Here is a 23,904-nt window from a genome sequence, read left to right as displayed (position 1 = left end):
GGTCTGCCTTACTACTCCTGTCAGTCTGTCTAAGGACCAGCCTTTCCGCTCACCTGGGAGCGCACATCAGCCACCTGCCTGCTTGCCTGAGGTCCGACGGTCTGCCTTCCAACTCCTGTCAGTCTGTCTATGGACCAGCTTGCCCGCTCACCTGGGAGCGCACATCTGCTACCTGCCTGCTAGCCTACCTGGAGGCTCCGCCGTCACGTGCTGTGACCACCTGCCTGTCCAGAGACTCCTGCCCGCTCACCTGGGAGCGCTCATCTGCTGCCTGTCTGCTAGCCTACCTGGAGGCTCTGCCGTCACGTGCTGTGACCACCTGCCTGTCCAGTGACTTCTGCCCGCTCACCTGGGAGCGCTCATCTGCCGCCTGTCTGTTGGTCTTCCTGGAGGCTCCGCCGTCACATGCTGTGACCATCCGTTCATCCAGAGACTCTCGCCAGCTCACCTGGGAGCTCACGTCTATCATCAGCCGCCACAGGTCGTACCAACCCTTTACCCAGAGACTGCCCCGGTCACTTGCCGTGACCATCTGCCCGTTCATCCAGAGACTGCCCCGGTCACTTGCCGTGACCATCTGCCCGTTCATTCAGAGACTACCTCGGTCACTTGCCGTGACCATCTGCCCGTTCATTCAGAGACTGCCCCGGTCACTTGCCGTGACCATCTGCCCGTTCATCCAGAGACTGCCCCGGTCACTTGCCGTGACCTCCAGCCCGTTCACTCAGAGACTGTCCCGGTCACCTGCTGTGACTTCCTGCCCGTCTTCCCTGGTCGCCACCCGCTCCCTTACAAGGACCGCCCCCTTGTATAGTAGCTCAGAGGTTCCGCCTCCCAGACCCGTTACACTCTTATTCACATTGAGGTCATTTTTGACACATAGTAGGGTTTTAATATTAAAGATATTATAGGACTGTCCCAATTGGGGTACACCTTGTCGCGGTGGGATAGCTTTTACATTTTTTTTGATCAAAAACAGTGTTTATTAAGTACCCTATGTTATTTATATGTACTGTTACTTTTTACTTATTTACAGCACGGTTTTTGCTCATTCTGTTTCTATCTTAGGTATAGTCCTGTGTTTTCCGTAAAGTATATTAGGCCTTTGTCAACCAGTCTTTAACCCTCCCTACAGTAGGCTGAGCTTTGCACATTGCCTGTGACATGCATGCTGCTGCACTAGGCACAGTCGGGAGCCTTTCCAGTACATTCGAATGCTGGGGGCAGAGCTAAGCAATTATAGCAGGACAGACCGCCTGTCTAATGTGTATGGTAATGTCCCAACTTTTCCCTGATGGCAGATTGATTGAGCAAAAGAAGAATTGAGCCATTCTATTTTAGCATGACATCCATTTGTTCTCAGGGGAGATAAATCGTGACTAGAGGTCTAGCAGCATCTTCCTTCCCTCTCCCCATTCCAAACATATTTATCCAACATCAATCTAAAGTGTAAAGTATTTATGAGCGTCTACTGCCTCATGAAGTTGTGTTACCTTTATGTAGGTCAACAATGCAAGATTATTGGTTAAACTAGAGGTGTTTAAAGGAGATGTCCACTACTTTCACATTGATGCCCTATCCAAAGGATAGGGCATCAATGTATGATCACCCGGGGTCCTGCACGTGGCACCCAAGCCGATCAGCTGTTATCGGTGCTGGCGGCAGCACCCGCCAGCCAGAAGTCCTTACCTGCGGTGCTTGGCTGTCAAGTTGTAGTGGCCGGCGCTTGTTACTGCACATCTGCCTCCTATTCAATTGAATGCGGATGTACAGTACCCAGCGGCGGCCACTACAGATGGACGGCCAAGCACCGCCAGCACCGATAACAGCTGATCGGCGGAGGTTCCACGTGCGGGACCCTGGCCGATCATACATTGATGCCCTATCCTACAAGTAGGGCATCAATCTAAAAGTAGTGGACAACTTCTTTAAGTCCTTTTAAGACCTGTTACCAGGACTAGACCAAAACCACCCAATTTTGAGTGGGATTTACATAAACTCTGCTTCTTTTGCCCCCCATAACTTTTAACTTTGTGTCACAGAGAGAAGATGTAACATGTGAATTTCAGGTCTGGGGTGCTGTTCAGCCTGATGAGGAACAATTACATAATCAGTGACATTTTGGAGTGCTGGGAAAGGGGCACATGATCAAAAAGCAAAACTTTACTCACCCGGGGCGCCCACAGTGGGAGAATAGACACGTGATAGGATTACAAAGCATCTTCCAGACAGTAATCATTAAGTTTATTAGCTCCTTCACTTATGTACAATCAAATTGATAGTACGAAACTACTTGTAAGTTGAAAGTGAACCCCCTAGCTTATTGGGCGCCCAAGCAGCTGGAGAGGTTGCATCAATGGTATGCCCACCCCTCGCCACCATCAATTTTAAGGAAATGTGAGAAGGAAGAAAAATGGAGACATATAAAATATTTCATTTTATTCAACTCATATTCAGTAGAAAAATATATACAAAGCCTTTGCTTGATTCTACACATTCACTATACGGTATATATACATATAAATGTGAGTCCTATGTTAACCATTGACGTGTTGATTTTTGAAAAACCCGTCTTTATATATTTGATTTATTTTTGGATAGGTTATTCCAATTTATTTACATTTTTCATACATATACAGCATATATATATATATATATATATATATATATATATATATATATATATATATATATACAGCTCTGGCAAAAATTAAGAGACTACTGAAAAATTTTCATTCTCTCTGATTTTTCTCTCTCTTATAGGTATATTTTTGAGTAAATGTACATTGTTGTTTTAGTCTATAAACTACTGACAACATGTCTCCAAAATTCAAAGCTAAAAATTTGGTTCAGAAATCAATATTTGGTGGACTAAGCATGATTTTTAATCACAGCTCTCATGCGTCTTGGCATGCTTTCCACCAATCTTTCCATACTTTCCAATAGAAAACTGTTCAGTGGTCTCTTAATTTTTGCCAGAGCTGTATATATAAATTACTGTTTTATAGACTACTTTTTTATACAAAAATTCACATCTTGGATTTCTATACTTATATGTCCTATGAATGCTACCATCTCCAAATGTTCTGGGTTATTTACAGTGGGAAAATTACATTGTCCTATTACATAATTTACAGATGAGTCTGTCCTTAACATTTCTTATATTTTGCAAAGTCATACAATTTGACTTGATACTATCTTACCCCATTCAATAAAAAATATATACATTAATATACAGTATATGCTTTTTTTTTTTTACATGGGAACCTGTGGGAGGACAATGGTGGACAAATGGCGTCCTGTAGAGGCATTCATCAGATGTACATCTATCTTTTTATAACACGAGAGCTTTTGGGTGATGGACGGCTGATAGATACCATCCGTTGGACGTATTTCAGGGCATGCATCTCTGGATATTGCAGGTTTACAAACAAGTTAGGGAAGGCTTATCTGTAGGTCCTATTATACATACTTGTTGGCTGCGGTTGGCTACAATAACAGGTTTATGCAGCTCCCCCATTTACATGATGAGACGAAAGCCCAAGACAACACCCTTTCACGTTCACATTATTTACCGTATTTTTCGGACTATAAGACGCACCGGACCATAAGACGCACCCAGGTTTTAGAGGTGGAAAATAGTAAAAAAAAAAACTTGCTTGCCTCTTATTCTGAACCCACAATAGGCAGGGAGCGGGGTCACCCTGGCTGGGGGCTGCGGAGGCGGCTGGGGCTGAGGCAGCGGAGGCAGCTGGGGCTGCGGCTGCGAAGGCGGCTGGGGTTGTGGCAGCGGGAGGGGGCCGTGGCAGGAGGGGGCTGTAGCAGGAGGGGGCTGTGGCTGTGGCAGCAGGGGGCTGTGGCTGTATGAGCGGAGCGGGCTGTGGCTGTATGAGCGGAGGGGGCTGTGGCAGGAGGGAGCTGTGGCTGTGGCAGCGATGGAGCGGTGTTACCCAGTAACGAGCGGTGGCAGCAGCATGTTTGTGGGCGGCTGGGGCTGTGGCAGCGGAGGGGGCTGTGGCAGCTGGGGCAGCGATGGAACGGTGTTACCCAGTAACGAGCGGCGGCAGCAGTATGTTTGTGGGTGCAGCCATGAATTCACTATGGCCACGCTAGACATCAGGAGGTGGGCGGTCCCTGGTCCAGATCGCACGCTGCAGTGACGTTACAAAGAGGCAGGGCCGGTGATGACTGCGTGCTGTACTGTTCTGTGTTGCCCCAGCCCTGCCTCCTAGTAAGGTCACTGCAGAGCGCGATCTGGACCAGGAACCGCCCACCTCCTGATGTCTAGCCATAGTGAATTCATGGCTGCGCCCACAAACATGCTGCTGCCGCCCCTCGTTACTTGATAACATGGTTCCATCGCCGCCCCAGCTGCCGCAGCCCCCCTCCGCTGCCGCAGCCCCTCGTTACTTGGTAACACGGTTCCATCGCCGCCCCAGCTGCCGCAGCCCCCCTCCGCTGCCGCAGCCCCAGCCGCCCCCACATCACAAAACAGTACATTCGGACCATAAGACGCACCCCCATTTTCCCCCATAATTTGGAGGAAAAAAAGTGCATCTTATGGTCCGAAAAATACGGTAATATTAATATAAAAAATATTGTTTTCACTATTGTATTACATGAAAAATAGTGATATCATCACTTTGGTTTATAAAACCACTTAATGACGTTAAGATACTGTATACACTACGTAATTTAGGCAATATTCTCTAATTTTGGCTTATGACTTATGATACTGCAGGCACCTACTGACCAGCAGACACTAGATGTATTGCCAAATATGAAAACTAATACAAAATTAAGGCATCATCATGCAATACTTCACATTAATTTGATGCATGCACCACTATGCTATGTAACTTTTATCCCCAATGGGGAAATTTTATTCCCAGCAGGGAAATTTTATCTTCATTTCAAAATCAGGTCAGATGTCCGACCATGATACCATTCATTCTCTATGGGGCAGTCGTAAAAAAAGCAAGCTCAGCAATGGCAGCCCCGTAAGGAATGGATGGAGCACAAGGTCGCACTGCTACTTAATTCTAACAGGGATAAAATTTCCCCGTTCTACCAATTAATGTGCTTCTCAGCTTCAGACCCCAAACAATCAACATCCTAGGGATAGGCAATAACTTGTTTTCACCAGACAACCCATTTAAACCATCGTGTCGCTAAAGAGGGTCGATGAAGGTGACATTATGAGATGGCAAATGGAAAATATGTTTTTTACAAAATGTAGAGATGTTTCATGGACATAGGTTACACCATTTAGGATCACCAGTCCTATGCATTTCTTCTTTAGTCCAGTGTATCACGGGCATTTTCTGGTCACACATAGTGTTTTCTTAGAGTAACCACATTTCTCCTTTGATTCATCACAGTTTATCTCCATTAAACAGTTTGTGGTGGCAGTAATGGTGGTATGGTTGTGTTCTCTTCTCCAGGTATATCTGTTTAAAAAGAAAGGAACATATCATTAGGCAAGTGAGAGGAAACCCGAGCTGCCTTATGGGTGACACAGAATATTCTGCCATAGAGTCATTAATCACTTATAAGCATATTTTTCAATGATCCCCTTTCTTGACAGGTGTTCTTCATGGTTTGAAGGATCTTTTGAAGAATTCTCCAAAACATGAGGCATTTGGTTTTGGACATCAAAAATGGGGTCATGTATTACTACTTTGGCCACTGTAGAATCCATGTCTGGTTTATCCTTACAAAATTAGCTGTTTATTGTAGCTGGACCAGCAGCAATCAGGCAAACACCATGACGTATCCTATGTAAAAGAGGTAAGATGCTAAATGTAGGTTTTTAGAATTTAATTTTGGCATACCCAAACTCATATCTTATCATCTTTCCACACCACCAGAGACATTGATTATAATTCTTTTAATGAATCTTTAAAAACTTTTTCCCATAAGTTTAAAAATGTCTAGTTAAATTTAAGTTTTTCAGTCATCCACATATGTCAATTTGGTAAAAGGCTCATCCAGTTGTTTTTTCTTAGTTATATGGGTTTTGAGAAATTTATGTATCTGCAATATATGTGCATAACTTAGTATAGGGGGCTCTTTTTAACCCCACTTGTTCTTTGAGGGGTGAAAGTTTGTTATCTGTACTCTCCTTCTCCCATGAGTGGTGCTTGTGAAAGAAAACGAACTAGAAGGAATTAAAATACCTTGTAAGTGATACATAATAGTGATAATAAAGCAGGTAAAAAATGTGTATTTTTGTAGTGAATTTTACATCTTTCAACATGTTTTTTTTTTCTTTTAAATCAATATCTAATTGGCCCTGGATGTCGGAAATTAAACCACCATCAATCAGGTACTGATGTCCTTACGTAAAGGAAGTCCATAACTACTATAGAAAATCTCTTAAAATCAATGAAAGTTTATTAGTATAAAAGTTTGGAACATTTCAAAATTTTGTAAAATGTAGAATATATTTACCTCTGATATCCATCTTATTTCGACTTTTTATCAAGTAACCAAGTGCAGCAGCGACCAAAGCAACAACTAGAAATATGGCGACTACTGAGGCAATAAAATTCTTGCTGTTTGTTAGGGATTGTTTTTCTGATAAACTTTTTGATTGTGGTGTTTCTGAAAAGAAAGGTTCAGTTTGTTTATAACATTTTTCATTCACTATAGTCCAGTGGTCTTAATAGTGACTATTTGATATGGTTATTTGTTCTCTATTGGTACTTCTTGAGTACTGTATGGTAGTGTAATACTGTTACTTATGATGCCAAGCACTGTGCAGTGTATACAGGTGGTGTTAATATTTAGCATTTTTTAATTTAGACCGATGTATCGGAGTCTTATTTGTCCAGTGTATGGCACTATTATTTGGGCACCATACTGTAGTATGTTTATACTTAGTTATGTGCAAAATAATAGCAGTCTAACATCACTAATGTGTTTATCTCATGACTTGTTTTCAGGACTCAATCCGGTGACTTCTTGCTGCACAGTTTCCCATTCTGCTGAGCCACAGCCTGTTTGGTGTCTGTCCAACGGCTGATGGTTCTTTTGTCTTTTCTTTCCTTTCTTTGGTTTGCTTCTATTCAGGTGTCTCTCACTTCCCTATTTGGTTCTGCCCTATCACTTCTTGGGAGGGGCTATTTATACTTACCTTGAACCTGCCATCTGTGCTGACTATACTTCAAGGTAGATGGTGTTTGGACTTACAGCTCCTCAGCTAGAGATTATTCTTCCTGGTTAAGCACTGTTGCTTTTCCTTCTTTTTATTTCTAAGTCTTCCTCCCCAGCACCCTTCCCTTTCTTTTATGTTTAGGGTCTGGGAGGTTTCCTTGTCTTCTGTTTGTATTTTTTTGGTTCTTCTTATTTATTTTCCTCCGTCTTTACTGTGTGACTGTGTGAACCCGTTCATAGGCATGTGCCTCATCCTCTGATTTATATGTATTTCATTTTATACTTGTTTTTGTGTTGCACATTGTCTGTAGAGAGGGTGCTTTAAGGACACTAGGTGTTAATTATGGCCCTTTTTAAAGAAGGAGGGCAGCAAAATGTTGCACTTGCTGGTTTTAGCCCTTGCTCAGTGAATAAAATGGATTGTTCCAGACATTGTACCGAAGGAGAAAGAACTTTGATCAAGAAGTTGATTGGAGAGGGGAAAACATAAAAAAAGTGGAGAAAATACTTGGCCACTCAGCTAAAATGATTTCCAATGCTTTAAAATGGCAAACATAACCCAAAACACATGGTAGGAAAAGAAATACTAACATTCATATACATCATACAATCACAAGAATTGCAAAAAAAGCATCCAATGAACAGTCCCAGGGAGATCAAAGAAGATCTTCAGTTACTTGTGAGTCCTGCAACCATCAGAAGTCCCCTACATGAAGCCAAACTATTAGCAGGAAACCCTCATAAAGTAACATTGCTGAAAAAAAGATGTTTTGAAAAGGTTACAGTTTGCCAAAAAATTAATTGCCTGGCCTAAAAGAGAAGTGGCACAACATTCTAACGACAGTGAGAGCAAGATTGTTCTTATTGGGTCTAATGCCACAGACAGTTTTTGAGATGACCCATAAATACCGAATTCAAGCCACTGTACACTGTGAAGACTGTAAAACATGGAGGAGCAAGCATGATGGTTTGGGGATGTTTCTCATAATATGGAGTTGGGCCCATTTATCGCATACCAGGCACCATGGACTAGATTGAATATATCAAAATACTGGAAGCGGTCATGTTGCAGTATGCTGAAGAAGAAATGCCCTTGAAATGGGTGTTTCAGCAAGACAACGACCCCAAACACACCAGAAAGCGGGCAACATACTTGTTCGGGACCAACAAGATTGATGTTATGAAGATTCCAGTCCAATCCCCAGACTTCAATCAGATTAAGAATTTGTTGAGTGACATCAATAATGCAGTTTTTGATACAAAACCTAAAAATTCAAAAGAACTGTGGAATGTAGTCCTGTCAGCTTGGGCTGACATATCTGTTCGCAGGTGTCAGATGGTAGTTGACTGCATGCCACAGAGATGTAAAGCAGTTACCAGAAATAAAGGTTATGCAACTAAATTTTAGTTCAGTTATTAACAGAACAGCTTAGTCTGGAAACAAATTTCAGTTTATACTGTAAATATTCGAGTTTGGAAATGAAAATGCAGATAGTGCTATTTTTGAGCAGCCTATTATTCCTTTGTCTTCATTTTCAGCTAAAAAATTGATATTTGTTCATGTTTTCATTTGGTATTGAATGTGTAGCTCCCAGTGCCTTTGTGTATATGGAAATAAATGCTATTATGAGGATTTAGCTTTTTCTCAGTTGTTTTAACCACACTGCTATTTTGCATATAACTGTAGGTACTGTTTGGTATAGTTATTTTGCACTGTATGTAGATATTCAAGCACTGTATGGTATTATTTGCTCAGACAGTCTGTGACACCACTAATTGTACAATATATCACTTGGATGACACTGCTTGGACACCATAGTGTATCACATAGGAAATCATGAAATGTATGTCTGGCTCTAGTTCCTTATGTCTTCTCACCTTTTCCAGGCGTTTCTCCAAGGCATGTCTTATTCTCTTCATATATAACATCTTTTTGGTGTGAGACAACACAACATATTTCTATGTTCTTCATCTCCTTAGTCAAATTCAAATAAATCCGTAACTTATCTTTAGACAGTTTTTCTCTTCTGGTCGACTGGTAGACATGTGTATGATTATCCATCCAGTATATGGTTGCATTCTGTTCCATACCCTCTGCTTCACATATAAGCTCGTTTGTATTATTGTTTTGAAAAATCTCTAGTTTACATTTATCTGGGAAGAAAAAGGAAACCAATGAATGACATGTAAGATAATTTGCACTAGAGTAGTGCCAATGATGTTAAGGGAGTAAGCTTTACATTTTCCCCCATTCTAAGAAAATTAAAAAAACATCCAGGAGGCTCCCAATAAAATAGAGGAGATCTGAAGTCGACAAATACCCCACCGAAGTCCCCTGCAATCATGTTTGCTTATAGTGTTACCACAGCTTTTTGTGCACCTTTGTAGGCCTTGAGTGCAAGGTCTTAGTAGACCACTATGCTCAGTAGAGCCACCAAACCCGGCTCTTATTGCATGTGGGAGTGACAGGTGACCATGCAAGCGAAGAGACATTAATGGTAAGCATTGTGGTGACGAGATCTGCCTCACAATGCTGGTAGGAAAGAGCAGGGGAAAAGTCCATTACAAATGTGCTTACACCAAGTGTGTGTATGCAGTGAGACTTCATGATTTGCCTTAGGTGTTTGCTGTCCTGGAGATCCATAGTGTCCGAGCGATACTACGCAAAGAGAGAGACCTGGGTCTTGATACCATGAGGGAACTGGTGAGAGGTCTGTTATTGCTAGAGGTCACTGTCCGGTTAGGGATGGGTTTGAGTTCGCCAGCCCCAAAGTCGAGACCTACTAGAGAACAGGAGATAATAGCTGATCTGAGGTCTAGAGAGGAGCCGAATAGTTCCATTCTCATAGTGTGAGTGAACTCTCTAGACTTGGCTGGTACTTATGTACAAGCACCAAATGCTCATGGACATTGTCAGCTTTTCTATTGGGGACAGCACTTTCTAATATGTCCTGTTAAAAGGTCATTACGTCCTGGCAGACAAGTTGCTCTTATTTTGAGAGTAAAAAAAATAGGATTCTTACCAGAAACAGTGATGTTTATGAGATTTAAGGAATTACTGGAGTTAATTGATTCCAGATGCAGCCAATATACATATTCATCAGAAAATCTAACTTTGGAGATGGTCACCATTACTTTATCTTGTGTATAGTTAACGGCAAATTTTCGATCTTTTGTGGTCTGATTTTTCTTTGTAAGCAAATCCCATTGAAGGACAACATAATTCTCACTATTTTGCATTGTAATTTTCTCAAGTTTGTGCGTCACATTACAAGTGATGGTCACGTATTCCCCACATGGACAAATCTCATTACTGCAACTGGCTTCAAATACTAGAAAAAAGGAGAAGGAGGAGAAACATTAATGACCTAATGGTTAGAAATGATAATCTATCCTGTTTAAATTGCAGTCCGGTTTTCAGGCAACAAATTACTGAGCAGCAGGAGCTGAGCAGACGGATATATGTCTTTGTGGAAAATTATTCAGTAGAACTAGTAACTTATTAATTTAAATATCTGCTAATTCACAGCTTAGGAGTCCGGTGGGCGGTCCTACTCAGTGACTGAGCATCAACTGGAATCCTAATACCGGAAATTTAAATACCTTTATGACCAATTTAGCCAAACCTGTTCCCACAAAATATATATATCAAACTTTTCAGTGTATTTAGCTCTTAAATTTGGTGTTTGTAAAGTGCATGTGTTTTTAATATAATAGGTTCCCTTTAAGCAGCCACCACATAACAGATGTAAGTGTTTAAGCTCTGTGGCTGGAGGAGATATCTTCCAGATGTGTACTTACCAGAATGCAGAGAATCATGTTAGACGGGCTGAGGAGCCTTGGAGCTTCAGATAGAGTATTTATTAGTACCAATGCGATTTGGTGCTGGACTGGTACCTTTCTCAAGGTCAAAAAGCCAAATAGAAAGGCACCGGTGTGGTGCCGAAATGTGTGGGCACTAATAAAAACCTTATCTGAAGCTTTAAGGTTCCTCATTTGCCACATTGCCTGCCTAATGTGATTCACTCCATTCTGAAAAAAAAGAATGAAAACTGTCTCTCTAATGCCTCCTATAGGTGGGTACACTGTAAGTCAATGCATAAGACATGTTAAAGCTTTGTCACAATCACATTTAGAATTTTTTGCTCCTCCCAAAGACAGGGTTGGGTTCTGGTTGGCAATGTTTCAGGACCCACTGAAAAACTGAAACATCGATCAGCATTGATACTGATCCTCTATGTTATTAGTTACTGTCACAGGTCTGTCAGGTGTAATAGGCAGTCACTCTGGATCTGGCTGTAGAAGGTCACTGTACTTGACATTACAGACGCCTTCTTAATCCTTCTTCCTTTAGGACCCAGCGACGACCTCCATCCTGCTGCTGATTAACACACCCTTGCCTGGGAGTTAAAAACACTCAGTTTGCTCCAGGGAATCGCCGGTGATACTTCTATGTATCTTTGGGCAGGCTTGAAGCTCTAGCAGTCAGCTAGCTTCTTCTCTGGTGCCCTTCTAGGACAGTTGGCATTACTCCTCTGATGTCTGCTCAAGCTAAGTTTATCCCCTTTGTTTGTCTACCTTGTTGTCTTTAGTTTGTAGTGGGGCCTGACCAGTGCTCACCCCTCCACCTCCGTATCTAGGGCTAAGCTCTAGGGACATCCAGGGCTTAGGGTCCTGCTCGGTGATGGGTGTGGACCCTATACAGGGATGGTAGGGTAGGCAGGGTGATATTAGATCTGCCGTGGGAACTCCACTCCCCCTTTCCCTAGTGTTTGGGCTTCCTCCCCCTCTTCCCTCCATGTTGCACTTAGTCTTTCCCACACCATGCGTGACAGTAACACAGAGGATCAGCACTCCTGGGGTTACTATACCAAAATTTCCTCATGTCACCTTGCATAGGGTCTAATATTATCACATATTTGCACCATTACCATAATATGGTAACTCAAGCATTACCCTTGGCTTGTTCCATGGTTCCGTTATGCACCAGATACACAATTAGTTCCCTTTAGCTTCCTTGCATCACATACAGCTCCAACCTCTACCCTTTCTATAAGTGTTTCACAGAAGCATACTTACAACCACCGCAGCATACTCCATGGATGATAATCAGCAGCAGAAGTGATCTTGTTGGATCCCAAAACATTCCAGATGTTTTTTGATTTGTAGGCAAGGACCTGCAAAGGAACAAAAAGCCCCCCCAAAAAGATTCAGCGATGCTGCACAGACCAAAACCCATAGACTGGGAGTAGAGTTGGCGTTAATTCTATTAGCACGTCCCAGTCCATTGGTCATGATAAATGACAGTGGCCGCTGGATGGGAGCAGGAGAACAACCTCTTAGTTAACGACATCTGTGACTCTTCTTTTGATTAGCCGGCCTGGTGCGACGTCAATTTAGTAGCAGTAAGCACATGTGATGTTGTACTAAGGCTGGGTAATCAAAAGAAGAGCCATGTACAGACAGATAAGAGGTGGTTCTCCCTCTCCTGTCCAGTGTTCATTGACCTCCTTTGTGGCCGATGGACTGGGACGTGCGAATCGATTCACACCAACTCTAACTGGGACTAGACTTGTACAATGAGTAAATATATAAGAACATCAGCACATGACAAACCTTGGCGAGCTCCAGATCTCATTGGAATTAGATGGGGCCCAATGGGATCTGGGTAAATACCCAACAGGGTACACAAGGAAACGATAGAAGGACTGAAAAATTCAGACATACTGAGATCATGCGCGGCCACCTCTTCATTCAGACAGGTGCGGGTCCCATAGGTGACATTTATAGCAAAGCCTTTGTATGAGAATGCACCATCTTGGAAGAGAACAAGTTGCCTATTTACCAATTTCTACCTATTTCCATAAGCCATGGCTATAACTGCAATCATTAACCGCAATCATTAGGTGTGTAAGGCAGGTTATAACCTGGTGTGAATGTGCTTTTCAAAGATGCTACAAACATGACCTATTTTCATAGTGATCTATGTTGTTATTGTAACTTTGAACATGTCTCCACATATATCAATCACTTATTGGTGAAGCTTGACTCTGCTGGTGTTGGTGACTGCACCAACAGAATAGTGAGTGAAGCTCTGGAGTATAATATAGGATGTAACTCAGGATCAGTACAGGATAAGTAATGTAATGTATGTACACAGTGACTGCACCAGCAGAATAGTGAGTGCTGCTCTGGAGTATAATACTGGATATAACTCAGGATCAGTACAGGATAAGTAATGTAATGTATGCATACAGTGACTCCACCAGCAGGATAGTGAGTGCAGCTCTGGGGTATAATACAGGATGTAGCTCAGGATCAGTAATGTAATGTATGTACACAGTGACTGCACCAGCAGAATAGTGAGTGCAGCTCCGGAGTATAATAGAGGATGTAACTCAGGATCAGTACAGGATAAGTAATGTAATGTATGTACACAGTGACTGCACCAGCAGAATAGTGAGTGCAGCTCTGGAGTATAATACAGGATGTAACTCAGGATCAGTACAGGATAAGTAATGTAATGTATGTACACAGTGACTGCACCAGCAGAATAGTGAGTGCAGCTCTGGAGTATAATAGAGGATGTAACTCAGGATCAGTACAGGATAAGTAATGTAATGTATGTACACAGTGACTGCACCAGCAGAATAGTGAGTGCAGCTCTGGAGTATAATACAGGATGTAACTCAGGATCAGTACAGGATAAGTAATGTAATGTATGTACATAGTGACTGCACCAGCAGAATAGTGAGTGCAGCTCTGGAGTATAATACAGGATGTAACTCAGGATCAGTACAGGATAAGTAATGTAATGTATGTACACAGTGACTCGACCAGCAGAATAGTGAGTGCAGCTCTGGAGTATAATACAGGATGTAACTCAGGATCAGTACAGGATAAGTAATGTAATGTATGTACACAGTGACTGCACCAGCAGAATAGTGAGTGCAGCTCTGGAGTATAATACAGGATGTAACTCAGGATCAGTGCAGGATAATTAATGTAGTGTATGTACACAGTGACTGCACCAGCAGAATAGTAAGTGCAGTTCTGGGGTATAATACAGGATGTAACTCAGGATCAGTACAGGATAAGTAATGTAATGTATGTACACAGTGACTCCACCAGCAGAATAGTGAGTGCAGCTCTGGAGTATAATACAGGATGTAACTCAGGATCAGTACAGGATAAGTAATGTTATGTATGTACACAGTGACTGCACCAGCAGAATAGTGAGTGCAGCTCTGGAGTATTATACAGCATGTAACTCAGGATCAGTACAGGATAAGTAATGTAATGTATGTACACAGTGATCCAAGGCTATATACAGCCTATAACTATTAGTACACTTTATAGGTGGATTTACCTTTCAGCTCTGTTTACTGTGAAACTTGTTCTAAGTAAATAAAATTGATAAATGTGCTAATGTAAAAAGTGGGATTGTAAGTTTTATTGACTTTTGTTTTTAGATAGCACTTTATTCTTTGACCTTGCATGAGACACTTGATAATATAAACCATATTATAGCGGATAATACTTCACCAACACATTTCCTTGCAAATTCTTCCCCAATGTATACATATTAATGGTTGCCTTTTAAAGGTGATCTCTTCTTTGACTAATAGCTGTGAATTAGGAATTTCACTCTAAACCACGATTTTCTCTATGATACCTTAGATGGGATAAATGCTTTTGAGCTCCTGCTATATAAGTAATAGTCCCCACTTTGTCTATGTGGCACCCCAGGGGTCTGGTTTCCACAGTAATGCAATATTATGTCTGAGAGCAGGTGGGAGGTCCTTTGGTCAGGAATCCTATGCATGCCACACCTCCTGCCCAGTCCTGGGAGGGGAAGAACTTCCCCTATATAAACCTGGGGCTGAGGCAGGGTTAGAGAGTTCAGAGGGAGAGTTGAGCCAGGAGGGCTGACAGGGAGCTGTGGCTCCGGCTGGGCCCAGCTCCTGGGCCATGCCAGGAGTAGAGAAGAGAGCAGCAAAGGAAGAAACATCAGGAGCTCTGTGGGAGCAGTGTTACAAGGAGTCAGGGGCTGGCAGCTGCAGAGCTCGCCCTGACTGAGAAGATTTCTTACCGGACCCGGAGTCCGAGGCTGTGGGGACTAACTCCTACCCAGCAGCAGAATCCGTCAGGCAGGGGATTTCAGGTCCTCTGGCCAAGAAACCCGAAGGCACGGTCACACGCATGGGACCAGCACCGCCGTCGTGGAGCGGAAGCTACCAGAAGGCCCCGAGTCACCGGCCATACGGGTGAGCACCACACGGTACACTCAGGGACGTGGGCTACTTATACCCGCTTCTAGCAAGGTAGCCAGAAGAGTACAGTCAGTTTGGGAGGCCTACAACTCCGCCTGGCCAGGGGAGATCCCATCTGCTCAAGGACTGACCAGGCCCCAATCGCTAGCCAGTACTCCGGGAGGGTCTATCGTTGTCACCAGTAAAGACCCTGAACTACACCGTACCGTCTCCGAGTGGTTCCTGCTACCCCCATCATCCACATCTGCTGCCCTGAGGCCATACCCCTCCCGTTGGGGGTTATACCATCTACGCTGCACCATCCATCCACCGGCCTCAGCGGACTGTCCTGCAGCGGCAGCTCCATAGCTGCATTCAACGGGTGGCATAGTCGTACAACATCTACCGCTGATACATCGCCGCTCAGTTTGACTCCCTGGGCACGGACCAGGTCACCGCCACGAGACTACAACCCTCAAGAGATCCGGCTCCGGGTAAGCTCCCGCGTGCGCAACGCAGCGCGACACAGGCCCAGGGGCGCGTCATCTACACTGCCTGAAACAGCTAATTCCAAGGAATTGTTGTGAGTGGGACTGTTGTTAACAAAAAGAGAAATGAAAGCTTTCCTGTTATTACAGAGATAATGGGGCTGTCATCTCTCCACAAGGTCTTCAACAAAGTGATAGTGGTCCTGACTGCAGTACTATGTCTGAAGAAAGTCTTTCTTATTCCATACCTGAATGACTGGCTCCTCATAGCATCTGTTAAGATTCCACCACTCACTGTGTCCTGGATTCAGTGAGTGACAGCTCAGCTGCCCTATAGGATCAGGGTCGTGCTGACCTGTCAGTATTGTGAGTGACAGTCCAACCGCCAATCAGGGCAGGGGCGTGCTGGGTTTCTCCCAGGTGTCACCTATTCTGGGTGATTATCTGCCTATTTAGCTGGCTGTCAGTGTCACGCCCGTTGTGGGAGAGACTAGTGCAACACAGAGGGAAAAAGGAAGGGGTGCCCAGACACTAGGGAAAGGGGGAAGTGGAGATCTCCTAGTCTGGACTAGCGTCACCCTGTCTCAACTAATGTCCCTATATTGCCTCCTCAGCAATCGCCGCACGCGTGCCTCGCCCTACTGACCCTGACGTAAGGCTACGGCTAAGGAAGGAAGGAGATGAGCACTAGTCAACCTCCACAAAACTCTATAGACAACAGGGGTAAACGACACAAGGGAATAATAGCTTAGTTGTAGATGAACTCCAGATATGCACACGGCCTCCAGCTCCAGAGAGGACAATATACAACTCCTGCTATGCTTCAAGTGGAACAGAATATAGCCGGCACCTCCCTCTCAGACACACCAGGTATTTATACACCCAGGCACGAGAGCTAATTAACCAGAGGGAGGTAGCCCCTGGGTCCTAAATATAGCCTCTTATGTAAGAAGCTGTCTGCAATGCTAAACGTAGAGATCTCCTGCAACCCACCGCAGGGCGACTGTCCGTCACCTCCGACACACCCGTGACAGTCAGTAACTAAGAATTGCCGGTCATAACCTTAGCTCAGTGGTGTGTGTGTACCTTGTTTTCCAGTGCTCTATTTCTGACCTTTTGATGCCCGATCTTGGACCTTACCTTTGACCATCTGTTTGCCTAGCCTTTTTGTCTTGATCCGCTACCTTCCTGGAATTCTGACCTCAGACTATGACCTGATTACGCCTTAGTCTGTTTATGACAAGCTCTCTTGGTATCTGAAGCTGGATCTCTTAACTATCCTTCTCATGACTTTTCCGTGAGTAGTGACTCAGTGGCACATTGATGTCTCAGTGTCACAGCATCATTGAAGAGCCATACATTGCAGCATCAGTCTCTCAGCTTATCTCTTCTGAACCAGCATGAAATTCTGGAGAACTGTGAAAAGTCACAATATCTTCCATGTACCAAATTAAGATTTTTGAGGTCCATCATATATTCTGTAGATATGATTTTCTTTGTCTCCAGACAGAATTCTGACTCTGAAAACAGCAGTGAAGAATGTAATCGTCACCCATATCTGTCAGTAAAATCAGCTATGAAGCTACTGGGGATATTAACATCTTTCATAAATGCTGTCCTGTAAGCTCATGTCAGGAAACTTCAGGTTAATATTCTTCAACAGTCTGATTACCCTTTTGTCCTGGATTTGATAATGTGATCCCATTATAAGATTATCTTACATGGTGGCTAAAGCTAGATTTCAAGGTTCGGAATCATCTTCAGTCCTCAACTCCAGTAATCCTCACGAGATATGAGTCAAACTGAGGCTGGGGTGCCCATGTACTGTAGGTACCAAATGGGTATAGCAGAAATGGAAACAAGAAGATCTATCCATCTACTTGCATCTCAAACAACTTGGAGCAATTAGACTGGCTTGCATCTCTTTTAGGCTATTAGTTACAAACAAGAGGGTCCTAGTATAAATGGACAATCTATCTGCCTACTTGTTATGCACACGCCCGGACTGACTGGCGTGTGCGGGTGTTGTGGTTCCACTGGACCATGGACCGGAGAGTGCCTGGAGGGGCGTGACTAAGTATCTGGCCGATCCGACCAAGGTGGCACGACGGCATACGACGCCAGTGCACCAGGGAGAAACCGGGCAGAGGGACCAGGTGCTACTCCAGGTCAAACTCCGGACACGGGGGTTGACCCACACTGGGATTACTGGAACAGGCAGGTTAGGCTGGCACAGACTGGTGGATGTAAGCAAACATGGCAGGTATGCAGATGGGTGGATACAGGCGAGTATGCAGGCAGGGAGGTACTGGCCGAAAGGACGGGCTGGAGCACAGAGACAGAGAGGTTAAGACCCAGTACAGACTGGGTCACAGAACCGCAGATGCGGTAGACAACCACAGCAGAGAGGGAACGCCCGAAGCGGTGGGCAAGAACAGAGCAGGACGGGGCTGCAGGAGCAGCGAGCACAAGCAGGGCAGGACAGGACTGCCTGAGCAGCGAGCAGAAGCAGGGCAGGGCGGAAACCGCAGAAGCAGTAAGCAAGATAAGAGCAGAGCAGAAACCGCAGGAGCGGCAAGCAAGGCAGGAGCAGAGCGGACACCGCAGAGCGGTAAACAAGGCAGGAGCAGAGCAGAAACCGCAAGAGCGGTAAGCTAAGCAGGAGCAGAGCGGACACCGCAGAGCGGTAAACAAGGCAGGAGCAGAGCAGAAACCGCAAGAGCGGCAAGCTAAGCTGGAGCAGAGCGGACACCGCAGAGCGGTAAACAAGGCAGGAGCAGAAACCGCAAGAGCGGCAAGCTAAGCAGGAGCAGAGCGGACACCGTAGAGCGGTAAACAAGGCAGGAGCAGAGCAGAAACCGCAAGAGCGGCAAGCTAAGCAGGAGCAGAGCGGACACCGCAGAGCGGTAAACAAGGCAGGAGCAGAGCAGAAACCGCAAGAGCGGCAAGCTAAGCAGGAGCAGAGCGGACACCGCAGAGCAGTAAACAAGGCAGGAGCAGAGCAGAAACCGCAAGAGCGGCAAGCTAAGCAGGAGCAGAGCGGACACCGCAGAGTGGTAAACAAGGCAGGAGCAGAGCAGAAACCGCAAGAGCGGCAAGCTAAGCTGGAGCAGAGCGGACACCGCAGAGCGGTAAACAAGGCAGGAGCAGAGCAGAAACCGCAAGAGCGGCAAGCTAAGCAGGAGCAGAGCGGACACCGCAGAGCGGTAAACAAGGCAGGAGCAGAGCAGAAACCGCAAGAGCGGCAAGCTAAGCAGGAGCAGAGCGGACACCGCAGAGCGGTAAACAAGGCAAGGGGATAGGACTCTGTTCACAAAGAACAGACGGAGAAGGAAAGGCAGAACCAGAAGCACGCACAGTACTTACATAGAAGTAGCGAGCGTACACTAAATTCACAACAGAGGTACAGAGACGACGAGAAGGAATTTAGGAGCGGGTTCAGACTCTGCAGAAAGACGCAGAAAACAGACATAGAGGGAAAAGGGAGACAAGGTTAAAGTAGAAACGAGGCACAGACAACAGGGAACAGAGGAACGGGAACAGAGACAGCAAGGCAGGAACACAAACAGGACTCTGTTCAGACGGGAACAGATACCGCAAGGCAGGAACACAAACAGGACTCTGTTCAGACGGGAACAGATACCGCAAGGCAGGGACACAAACAGGACTCTGTTCAGACGGGAACAGATACCGCAAGGCAGAGACACAAACAGGACTCTGTTCAGACGGGAACAGATACCGCAAGGCACAGACAGGCAGATCTAGGAATACGGCCCCTAGAAGGCGAAAGAACAGGCAAGAAGCGTGTTCACAAGAACAGACCACAGTTCAGACACAGAACTGGAAACCAGGCAGGAAAACAGGATAGGACCTGGCATATCAGAGACAAAAAGCCAACTGACAAGAAACAATGCTCAGGCGCCATCTTGAGGAAGAAGGTGGTATAAATACCCAAAGATGGACAGCAATAGGCTGAAGGTGCAACAGGGGCGTGTCCGCAGCAGGTACAAGAAACAGGAAGTTCAGCGGGCGTCGCCCTATGCAGCCAAAACAGACAAACAGACAGCAAGGAGGGAAGCCAGAGAGACATTCTGGACAGGAGATCAAGTGCGCGCTCTTGCACAGTGGGAGATGGACCACTATGCAAGGACGCCGCCAGGTATGTTACAGTACCCCCCCCCCTTACGCCCCCTCTTCTTCAGGCCTGCCAGAATCTTCCGCAGGGAATTCGAGGGCCAATTCTTCACTTCGAAGAGATCACTTCCACTGTCCACCGGAAAAACTGGTCTCCTCTGGGTAGCTAGGATGCTACCTCCCATCCAGCCACCCTTAGCAACAGACGAAACGGGTGGAGTACCAGGAACAGCACACAAGGAAGTCTCTCTCCACATATTTTCAGGTGGCACCCCAGAGGGTACAGGAGACAACTGGAAGTCCTCCACCGGGTTGGAGGGGGACAGAGACTTGGGGGTAATCTCTGCTTCGAGGTACATCTTGTCAAGCTCACAGGAAGAAATAGACGGGTTATCAGGTACATAATGAGGAAAAGTCACTGTTTCTTTGTTATCTGGTGGTACCCCGGAGGATTCAGGAAACAACTGGAGGTCCTCCGCCGGGTCAGAGGGGTGTAGAGACTCACGGGTAACCTCTGCTTCAGAGTACACTAGGTCGGACTCACTGGACGAAGCAGGCGAGGTATCTGGTACCGAGTATAGGAAAGTCTCTGTCCATTCACCACCAGGTGGCACCCCGAAGGGTTCTGGAGACAACTGGCGGTCCTCCGCCTGGTCAGAGGGGTGTAGAGACTCACGGGTAACCTCTGCTTCAGAGTACACTAGGTCGGACTCACTGGACGAAGCAAGCGAGGTATCAGATCCAGGATATAGGAAAGTCTCTGTCCATTCACCACCAGGTAGCACCCCGAAGGATTCTGGAGACAACTGGAGGTCCTCTGCCTGGTCGGAGGGGTGTAGAGACTCGGGAGTAACCTCTGCTTCGGAGTACACTAGGTTGGACTCACTGGACGAAGCGAGCGAGGTATCAGGTACAGAGTATAGGAGAGTCTCTGTCCTTTCGCTACCAGGTAGCACCCCGAAGGGTTCAGGAGACAACTGGAGGTCCTCCGCCTGGTCGGAGGGGTGTAGACACTCGGGGGTAACTACCACTTTGGGGTACCCATTGTCAGGCTCACAGGACGAAGCGGACAAAGTATCGAGTACCGGGTGTAGAGAAGTCTCTCTCCATTTGTCATCGAGTGGTATCCCGGAGGATTCAGGAGGCAACAGGGGGTCCTCCGCCAGGTAGTAGAGGTGCACAGACTCTGAGGTAACCACAGCTTTGGAGCATCCTTGGACATGCACACCGGTTAAAGTGGGTGAACCATCTGATGCCTGGTGCAGGAAGTTCTCCTGTGTGGAGTCTGGATGGGCAGAAGTCTCTTCGGGCAGGAGAACTGGTGCACTACCCACGCACATTACCCGTTGGGGCTTCTCCGGGATACAGGGAGATGAAGCTTCAGTAGGGACATCAAGGTTGGGGTCAGGAGGTCTCAGGGAGGACAGACCCTGGCGTGACGGCTTGCCTCTACGTCTAGCACGTCTGGACTGCCTCTTGAGGTTGGGAGAAGTATTCCGGAAAGCGTAGTCACCCTGTGAGGATTCTGGGTGGGCAGTAGTCTCATTGGGCTGGAGGACTATTGCGCTACCCACACACATTACCCATTGGGGCTGCTCCGGGATATTGGGAAGTGAAGCTTCAGCAGGAGCCTCCGGGTTAGGATCATCGAAGACCATTAGAAAGGCCACCAGGAAGGCCATTAGGTCCAGGAGGATCAGATCCTGTGTTTCATATAGGGGGTTGATCCATTCCAAGGCATCACCCGCCAGGTAAGACATAATGAATGCCACCTTAACCCGATCGGTGGGAAAACATAGAGGGTAGAACTTGAAGTGTAGCATGCATTGCTCCACAAATGCACGACTTTGTCTTGGATCCTCATAATAACGTAGCGGTTCCGCAGGAACGAGAGCAGATAGATCCATCTGGACGGGTGCGTAATTCGTCTGGAACTCAGCTAAAGGAAAAAAAAAAAAATTTATTTATTTATTTTAATGCATGTATTCGCTGGAAAACTTCTCAGAGAGCGAAGGCCGTGGGGCTCAACGGGAACCATGGCCTGAGCATGCTGTTATGCACACGCCCGGACTGACTGGCGTGTGCGGGTGTTGTGGTTCCACTGGACCATGGACCGGAGAGTGCCTGGAGGGGCGTGACTAAGTATCTGGCCGATCCGACCAAGGTGGCACGACGGCATACAACGCCAGTGCACCAGGGAGAAACCGGGCAGAGGGACCAGGTGCTACTCCAGGTCAAACTCCGGACACGGGGGTTGACCCACACTGGGATTACTGGAACAGGCAGGTTAGGCTGGCACAGACTGGTGGATGTAAGCAAACACGGCAGGTATGCAGATGGGTGGATACAGGCGAGTATGCAGGCAGGGAGGTACTGGCCGAAAGGACGGGCTGGAGCACAGAGACAGAGAGGTTAAGACCCAGTACAGACTGGGTCACAGAACCGCAGATGCGGTAGACAACCACAGCAGAGAGGGAACGCCCGAAGCGGTGGGCAAGAACAGAGCAGGACGGGGCTGCAGGAGCAGCGAGCACAAGCAGGGCAGGACAGGACTGCCGGAGCAGCGGGCAGAAGCAGGGCAGGGCGGAAACCGCAGAAGCAGTAAGCAAGATAAGAGCAGAGCAGAAACCGCAGGAGCGGAAAGCAAGGCAGGAGCAGAGCGGACACCGCAGAGCGGTAAACAAGGCAGGAGCAGAGCGGACACCGCAGAGCGGTAAACAAGGCAGGAGCAGAGCAGAAACCGCAAGAGCGGCAAGCTAAGCTGGAGCAGAGCGGACACCGCAGAGCGGTAAACAAGGCAGGAGCAGAGCAGGAACCGCAAGAGCGGCAAGCTAAGCAGGAGCAGAGCGGACACCGTAGAGCGGTAAACAAGGCAGGAGCAGAGCAGAAACCGCAAGAGTGGCAAGCTAAGCAGGAGCAGAGCGGACACCGCAGAGCGGTAAACAAGGCAGGAGCAGAGCAGAAACCGCAAGAGCGGCAAGCTAAGCAGGAGCAGAGCGGACACCGCAGAGCGGTAAACAAGGCAGGAGCAGAGCAGAAACCGCAAGAGCGGCAAGCTAAGCAGGAGCAGAGCGGACACCGCAGAGTGGTAAACAAGGCAGGAGCAGAGCAGAAACCGCAAGAGCGGCAAGCTAAGCAGGAGCAGAGCGGACACCGCAGAGCAGTAAACAAGGCAGGAGCAGAGCAGAAACCGCAAGAGCGGCAAGCTAAGCAGGAGCAGAGCGGACACCGCAGAGCGGTAAACAAGGCAGGAGCAGAGCAGAAACCGCAAGAGCGGCAAGCTAAGCAGGAGCAGAGCGGACACCGCAGAGTAGTAAACAAGGCAAGGGGATAGGACTCTGTTCACAAAGAACAGACGGAGAAGGAAAGGCAGAACCAGAAGCATGCACAGTACTTACATAGAAGTAGCGAGCGTACACTAAATTCACAACAGAGGTACAGAGACGACGAGAAGGAATTTAGGAGCGGGTTCAGACTCTGCAGAAAGACGCAGAAAACAGACATAGCGGGAAAAGGGAGACAAGGTTAAAGTAGAAACGAGGCACAGACAACAGGGAACAGAGGAACGGGAACAGAGACAGCAAGGCAGGAACACAAACAGGACTCTGTTCAGACGGGAACAGATACCGCAAGGCAGGAACACAAACAGGACTCTGTTCAGACGGGAACAGATACCGCAAGGCAGGGACACAAACAGGACTCTGTTCAGACGGGAACAGATACCGCAAGGCAGAGACACAAACAGGACTCTGTTCAGACGGGAACAGATACCGCAGGGCACAGACAGGCAGATCTAGGAATACGGCCCCTAGAAGGCGAAAGAACAGGCAAGAAGCGTGTTCACAAGAACAGACCACAGTTCAGACACAGAA

General features: G+C 46.4%; 1 protein-coding gene across 1 annotated transcript in view; it reads right to left on the bottom strand.

The window, feature by feature from the left end:
- Positions 1 to 4,341: 4,341 nt before the first annotated feature.
- Positions 4,342 to 23,904, bottom strand: part of LOC141270891 (uncharacterized) — a 35,901-nt gene continuing 16,338 nt past the window's right edge. The window contains exons 2-5 of the mRNA XM_073680987.1: positions 10,182 to 10,490; positions 9,037 to 9,312; positions 6,454 to 6,606; positions 4,342 to 5,450 (exon numbers count right to left, since the gene is read on the bottom strand). Coding sequence (XP_073537088.1) covers positions 5,392 to 5,450; positions 6,454 to 6,606; positions 9,037 to 9,312; positions 10,182 to 10,398 — 705 coding nt within the window. The 5' untranslated portion in view covers positions 10,399 to 10,490 and the 3' untranslated portion in view covers positions 4,342 to 5,391. The remainder of the gene's footprint in view (positions 5,451 to 6,453; positions 6,607 to 9,036; positions 9,313 to 10,181; positions 10,491 to 23,904) is intronic.

The sequence above is a fragment of the Phyllobates terribilis genome, unplaced genomic scaffold (assembly GCF_046119375.1).
Source record: "Phyllobates terribilis strain yellow unplaced genomic scaffold, ASM4611937v1 Scaffold_5__5_contigs__length_657084704, whole genome shotgun sequence".
NCBI classification, from domain to species: domain Eukaryota; kingdom Metazoa; phylum Chordata; class Amphibia; order Anura; family Dendrobatidae; genus Phyllobates; species Phyllobates terribilis.
This window is presented reverse-complemented; position numbering and strand designations above follow the sequence as displayed.